A 7,977-nucleotide genomic window follows, 5' to 3' on the forward strand; every position below is an offset into this window, starting at 1 on the left:
AGGTACGGGTAATTAAAGAACAATTAGTCCCAAGCAATCCGCTCGCCGAAATCTCTTTTTGGCTACGGTTAACTGTGTCGACACTGTGAGTGGTATTTGCTAATAATAATCGATTGGGAAAAATGTATGCCAATAAACTCTATTGTCAGGTAAAGTGTCTGTAGTAATTGTTCGGAACAAAAGACGTTTAGTGGCAGCTACACTCAGCCAAATCCTGTCTTGTGTTGCTAGGCGTGTCTGCACTTCACCTTCATTGTACTACTAGTCGCCATTCCCTATTTCGGATGCATTATTTATTAGTTAATCTCCTTAACTAAATAGCAGAATAGTGCGTATGTGCGTATATGGCGCCCAGTGTGGCCATTAAACGAATATTAAATGTTATGGTACCCCTGAAACGCGTATTCTGGCGGCAGTCTTGTGACTATATTATACAATTTTTAATGAGCAGCGTCTCTTCAAACTACTTAGTACTGATTAATAGGATGCCAGGTAGTGCACTACTGAATTATGCAGCTGCTAAGAAGGCGGGTTAAGCAATTACTTATTGTAGTTATGTACTAGCGAAGAAGAGATTTCATTGCAGTTGTGGGTATGTATGCGTGCACTATGGCCTTGAGCACATTTAAGAAAAGTTAAAGTTGAAAGGAGTATAGTGGCATTTTGCGGTGTTAATGCTTAAAGATTTACTCTTATTTAAACAGTAGAACCAACTTCATCTCCGGTGTGAGCAAGCACTGGCTCACCGTAAGTCTTTGTCCAACCCGACGAGGCAAAACGACCGGATGGCAAACACCTTCAAGTTATACTTCATCGGATCCGAAGAGATGTGCGAGCTTTCTCAGCCGGCAATTCATTTTGCATCCCCCAGTTGATAGGTCCACGCGTTGTGTCACCAGACGGCTGCACAAACTGACAAGCAATTGCGAAAGCTTCAAATGTCATGTTGATGCTGAAATCCTTTGCCCATTGATCTCATAAAAGTTCCCAATCTGTCTCTGACCAGTCTCATAATTTCTGGCAAGTGCAAATCAAGGAGAGTAGTATCACTATTGAAACCTGTGAAACACCCCAACCAAGATGAGTTTTCTCCTCCGATAACTCTCTTTTACCCAATAGTGAAGACACTTCAGGCCCTCCAACTCCCATTCTACACGAAACACCTGGCCCCAGACACACATGGCTTCGGTAGAGTGCACAGTTCAACCACAGTCCAACAGTCGACTCTCCCGCCCGGACTGAAGAGGTGGTCCGCGAACTATTTGTGTGGTCGGTAATCGTCTGTCATTTTTCGAAACCACAGCTCAAAACAAAGAGAATAAAGCAACGTGTGCCGCACAATGCTGCCCTTTCACCCATGCTTTTCAACTTCTACATCTCGAAGCTCCCCTAACCAGCAGAGGAGTTTCACTGGTATCCTCTGCTGACAACTGGCATCCGGCAATGACATCAATGACTTGTATTCCAAAGTGAACGTTTATCTCGCCAGTCTTTCTCGCTTTTCCACTGCGAGAAATCTCCAGCTTCTCCCCCACTAAATCTACGGCGACTCTTTTTAACACCTGGAATAAGGAGGTTAAACTGCAGTTAAAGGTAAAATTCGATGACACACCAATACCGACCATTAATAAACCCAAAATTTTGGGTGTAACCTTTGACAGTTTGTTCTCCTTCTCGGCGCATATAACCACTATTGCCACTAGGGTTCGAGACTGCAACAAGGTCTTCAAATCGCTAGCAATACTAGCGGCAAAGGCAAAGAAATGTTGTTGGCGACATTTAAAGTAATTTGCTGGTCGGTACTAAATTGCACTGCGCTCGTTTGGTCGCCTGGTACTAGTGATTCGTGGTGAACAAAGCTGCACACCTGTCAAAGACAGCCGCGGTATGCTTTCTGATGACTAGTCTTCGACTACACCGACGTGATGAAGCACCAAACATGACTGCAACTACTGGACCGGACAGTATATAAACATACATTAAACGCGTAACTTTGGTTAAACTCCTACCTACCCGGAAACGGCTTTGACATTCTCAATATGTGTCCGGTATGTGAAGGTATCCCGCACGATACTAACCACCAATTCACACGCCTTCTTAAACTACAAAAAATTATGCAAAAATAGCATCCTCCTAATAGCAAACGACCAGCCAAGTTTCTAGCTTAAACTCTTCTTAAAAACGCTTTGTCTAAAGCTCGCACGCTATTCGCTGGCATTACTAATTTTCAGGAACCCCAATATCCAGGAGCACAGCACCTATCGGAGTACTCGAAGGCAGCTTCAACTATTGCACGTAAAGACCCTCTTAAAAATTACTGCTGGGTTGCATTCCGACATTTTTTCGGACAAAAAGTGTCAACCCTTATGAGTAGGTACTATCTGCTAATGCAAAGAGATAAACAAATAAAAATATGAGCATCCATAACAATAACGATTACTACCGAGCTCGACAGATTACCTTATCAGGATCGCATTTGCTTGTTCGGACCTCTTGACTTCAAATATTGGTATGTATGTATGTACATATGTACGTACATATCGATACTTTCGTGGAAGCATCACACAGCAGATAATATTTTTGAAAATATTATGGATGAATGCATTTGTGTGTGTGTATAGACAATACTGTTATCAGTTAAATAGTGCGAACGATAGGCCCAAGGCTCCATAATAAAAATCCAAGCATCCAACATGTTTGAGAGAGGATATATGTATGTACATGTATAAGTATTATAAGTATGTATGTTCACATCCATACATACATAGGCACATATACAATTTGAAATAATTTTAATCTATTGTAGTTCGATCGGTTTGAAGAAATTTTCAAGTATGAGCAATTTTTGTGGAATGTGTGGAAAAATATTAAATTAAAAAACGAGAAATCAATGTGGCCTGATGGATAGTGGAATGAAGTGGTCTCGAAATTTTGCAACTTTTTAGGGAACAAAAATATATTTGGATATTTTAAATTTCAAAATTTTAAGTAACGAAAATGTATTTGTATGTTTCTTACAATGATATGAAAATTCATCAAAAAAAAGCTTCCCATACCGGGAATCGAACCCGGGCCTTCTGGGTGAAAGCCAGATATCCTAGCCACTAGACCATATGGGATATGCAGAAACTACCTTATTTTCGTGTATTAGATAAAAAAAAACAATCGAATATTTGCGCAAATATTTTGCAAATATTCAAGGCACACCTTGAAGGGGGGAAAAAAATAAAATAAATTCCACTTGGAAAATATGAATCATGCGGCTACGAATAAAAATTAAGGTAATAAAATAACAACAGAAAGCATTACACTATGAAAAGTGTTAACAAATTTAACAACAGACAATTTTATAAATACCACCGAGAATAAAAATAAAAATTTTCAAAAACTGTCACATAAAAAAAAATCAAGAAAACACAAATTTACGTATAATATTTTTGGATAAAGTCAAATACTTGAAAAGAAAAAGGAATACAAAATATTTTAGGAAAGCATTATTTCGACTTTTACTAGAAAAACTATGTTTCAATTTTTTTTTAGTCTTTTTAACTAATAAAAAAATATTTGAGAAAATTATGTTTTAATATATTTTCATATTTTTTAAACATATTTTATGTGACATTTTTTATTAATATTAAATTAAAAAATATATAACATTTTTTATTAATATTTGCTATAAATATTTTTATTAATTTTTCTTATTGAACTTTTTTTAATATTTTTTAATAATTTTTAAATATTTATTGTAAAACATTTCGTTTAAGTATCAAATATCATTCATTAATATCAATTTTTTTTTAATAAATATAAAAATGAAAATAATTTGTATTAATTTTTTGATTCCTCTTTGTTAACATTTTTTTACAAATTTTTAAATATTTTCTCTAAAACGTTATTTTAAGTATGAAATATTATTGATTAATATACAAATAAAAATAAAACTTTTTTTATAAATTATTCGTAATTTTTTAATATTTACTAAATACATTTTTATTAATTCTTAACCTTATTTTTAAATATTTTTTTTATTAATATTTGGCAAACAATTTTTTTTTAGTTTTTCCAATTTATCTTTTTTAATAATTTTTTATAAAACATTGTTTTTAATATAAAAAAAAATATTAAAATTTGAAAATAATAATTTTGCTAAATAGATGTTTTATTAATCTTTTCAACAAATTTTGTTGTTAATACTCGTTTTCAGAAAACAATATTCTTGATAAAAAATGTATAAAAACTTTTTTTAGACAAGCACATCGGCAAGTAGCAACTTACTTTTCCTTCCCCTCAGCCATCACATTTGTATGAATAATTTTTTCTTATCACAAAATGCTCATCAGGTGGCAACGCCAATGGCGATGTTCGCTGAGCATGTCATCAAACGTGTCTGACAACTTGTAGCACGTCTTATCACAGACTTTAGTACAAGTTTTACGGTCCGAGTGTAAAGATAAGCTTAAACCAATTGAACGGAATATGTCCGAACTGCAAAGTGTTTCATGTCTCGGTGGCGGCGTGCATTTCTGGAAGGAATTCATAAAAATCTATGAGAATTCGCCAGCTCTTTGGGATACAAGAAGTATGGCTTACAAAAAGCCTTACCTCAAGCGCGAAGCCTACGTTAAGCTGCGCGATAAGCTACGCGAAATAGATCCAGACGTGCAAGTGGACTATGTGAAACGGCGCATCAACGGCTTGAGGTCCTGCTACAGGCGTGAATTGCGGCGCATACAGGATAGCAAAATGAAAGGTGACGACTTGTATAGACCAACTTTGTTTTACTTCAAAGAGATGCAATTTCTTGATAATGTGCTCGACATTGATTTGGAACGTGATGCGCGCGAAGGCAAAGTAAGTCAAGCTAATTTTAATACATACGCGGCAGTTTTTACATACAATAAAAATAATATAAAGGTGACGCCATCCGCAAACCGCTAACTTGTGATCGGCGACATCTGGCAATTGTGCGAGGTCAGTGCGGAAAATAAACAAACCTTTGTGTGCAAATATTTCTTCTTCTTCTGTTTTCGTTTGTTTATTTCCTGTACTGACGTCACGCCTATTCTACGGCGCAATCTTGTATTCTATTATTCTTAGCTCTTATTGGCATTGCATATTTTTGAACTCTCCAACAGGTGGAAAGACGTGGCCGTAAACCAAATTCCATTAATAAACTTTCGAAGAAAGTCGTCCGAAGAGATTCATCGACTACCTCGGACTCTGAAGAAGATAGCTGTGATAAATCCTCAACATCATCATCAGCGGCACAACAACAACAACAAAACCAGCAACCCACCGCACTCCCAACAACATTGTACGCCAATGCCAACGTCACGCGGTCGCAAGATACCAGTGCTGAAACACAGTTTGCCACTACATCCGACACCTCATACACAACACTCGCCTCCACGCCTTGGGCCCTATCGCTGGAAGCACAAACTTTGGGAGCTAGTTGGGTTGCGCTCTATCATCGTTTGGACCGCAATCAGCAGCTGTACGCCAATAAGGCCATAATGGAAGTGTTGTACCAGGGCGCATTGGGCCGTTTACATGCCGACTCATACAAAGCTCTGGAGCGTGAAATGAGCCACAATTTCCTGGATGATCATCGCATAATGGAAGCGATCAATGAGGAGTTGGCGACTGATTTTATAACCAAAGTGGATGGGGGTGGTCTTTACTGAGAGAAATTATATGATTTCATTTTATAGGTATACTTTTTGTTTTGGCGTATATTTGGTATTCTGTAGAAGGACATCGAAGCTTACTTTAATTAATTCAGAATACCTAGAAGCAAATATCATTAGGAAATATAATATAATATTTTATATGAGAATTTCAGATGCGCATAACTGGACAGTTTAGTTGTTAAGTGAGTAGATTTAGAAATACGAGAACACATACATCATGCGTACATATGTAGATATGTATGAACGAGTAATACCCGCACTGTTCGTTTTGTCCTTTTTCGTTATAAGCCAATATAAATTTATTTTTATTAATAGTTTTTTACTTTGTTATTCTTTCTGGTGATTTTTAATATTTACTAAATATATAAAAATAATTTTTATCAATTTTTCTTATTCTTCTTTTAAAATATTTTTTATGATAATTTCCTATAAATGTTTGCTATTAATTTTTCTTATTCGTCTTTTTAATTATTTTTTTATTAATATTTGCCAAAAATATTTTTTAATATATTAAATTTCCTTATTCATATATTCTTCCTCTGTTATTCTTTCTGGTGGTTGTAAGATGAGCAGATAAAGAAAGGAAAATAAAATTTGTAGGTAAAAATCGTCAATATTTGCATACATGCATACATATGTATGCATTAACTTATTTATGCATGCAGTGCACATACGACATGCATATTTAAGCCGTTAGTAAGTCCCCATTTACGCACAGAGACATCTGGAAGACAGACGCTGGAAATTCTTGCTTGATGTTTCATTCGCGGTCACACGAGCAAAATGGTTTTCGACAATTTGCCAAATATAAGTTTTACAATACAAATAAATAGAACCACAAAACGTGTCGCCAGTACGGGTAACAAAAACCTTTCTCCGTCCTTCTCCCACGAACAAAATGTTTCACTGTGTAAATCGGGACTAAATTGAAAAATATTTAATTATTATTATTGTTTTTTGAGTGAACATTTTCATTATCCTGACGTACTCTGGATCCAGATAATTCGTTCTCACCTCACTGTGATTTGTTATCGCATAACTGGCTATGGTATCTGTACGGGCAGACTTGTTTGCTCCGGCGGCAATGCTGCCGCAGATGCGACAATTTGGTTTTGATAAAATGTAAAAAGTTATTTACGCATTTACCCATTTGCACGAACCGGTAGTCAATAAATAAGATATTATCGAAAGATACCCCTTTGGAAAATAAAATAGAAAATAATAATAAATAATAGAGGCTGCCCCCAAGGCGGTGTGCTGCCTCCATTGCTCTGGTGCATGGATCGATCCTCTACTCACCACCTTAAACGATTCGGGAGCCTACGCACAAGCATATGCGGACGATGTTGCAAATCCCGCCAAGACTGGTATTGTCCTCTTTACCAGAAGGAGGAAGCTTGATGGACTCGCTTTGCCAAAGCTAAAAGGAGTCACAATCCAGCTATCCAAGGAAATTAAATATCTTGGAGTAATCTCGATAGTAAGCTCCTATGGAAATCACACGTTGAAACAAAGGCATCCAAAGCGCTGTTTCTGGCAGTGCAAAGGTGTCTTTGGGAAAACGTGGGGTCTCTCTCCTAGCAAGGTCCTATGGATCTACACGGTTATGATAAGACCCATTATCACCTATGCATCAGTGGTCTGGATGAGTAGACTCTCCCTAGTGGGAGTCAGGAGGACCTTATCGAGACTACAACGCACTGTGGCCATCTGTTGCACCGGAGCTTTTCCGACTACTTCAGGCCCGGCACTAGATGCTCTGATTGGTTTACCACCACTTGATGCTTTCATCCGAGGAGAGGCCTTGAAGGCCATCTGCAGACTGAAACACAGTGGGAACTGGTACGGCACTTGTCCGGCATTGGAACACAGAGAAGGCATGGACAACGATCCAACGATTCTCTCCACGCCCCTTGACTCCATGCCATCAAGAGTCGTACTTGAAAAGAGATACAGTGTAGTGCTACCAGAGGCTCAGTTGTGGGGAGACTCAGAAAATGAGCCCGGCAAAAACTGTTTTCGCATTTTTACGGATGGCTCCAAGACCGAGCATGGCTCCGGCTCTGGGGTCTACGTGGAATCCAGCGGGACGAAACTGCACTTTGCTCCTAGAATGCATGCATCTGTGTTTCAAGCGGAGGTGTATGCAGTTCAAGAAGCGATGAACTTTGTTGTGGAAAAACGATGGAGAGGCAGATCTATATGTGTCTGCAGCGACAGCCAAGCTGCGCTTATGGCCTTAGACAGACCTCCAACCACATCAGGGGTAGTGAAGTCCTGTAAATCC

The 7,977-nt window shown here is 37.7% G+C and overlaps 1 protein-coding gene and 1 non-coding gene across 2 annotated transcripts in view; one reads left to right on the top strand and one right to left on the bottom strand.

The window, feature by feature from the left end:
* LOC129242910 (uncharacterized) overlaps positions 1-6,022 on the top strand; it is a 31,461-nt gene extending 25,439 nt beyond the window's left edge. The window contains exons 2-3 of the mRNA XM_054879835.1: positions 4,205-4,851; positions 5,136-6,022. Of these exons, the coding sequence (XP_054735810.1) occupies positions 4,477-4,851; positions 5,136-5,684 (924 nt within the window). The 5' untranslated portion in view covers positions 4,205-4,476 and the 3' untranslated portion in view covers positions 5,685-6,022. The remainder of the gene's footprint in view (positions 1-4,204; positions 4,852-5,135) is intronic.
* Positions 3,048-3,119, bottom strand: Trnae-uuc (transfer RNA glutamic acid (anticodon UUC)). Its single transcript has one exon. It is a non-coding gene; the product is annotated as a tRNA-Glu (tRNA).
* Positions 6,023-7,977: the final 1,955 nt, after the last annotated feature.

This window comes from Anastrepha obliqua, chromosome 3 (genome assembly GCF_027943255.1).
Source record: "Anastrepha obliqua isolate idAnaObli1 chromosome 3, idAnaObli1_1.0, whole genome shotgun sequence".
NCBI classification, from domain to species: Eukaryota; Metazoa; Arthropoda; class Insecta; order Diptera; family Tephritidae; genus Anastrepha; species Anastrepha obliqua.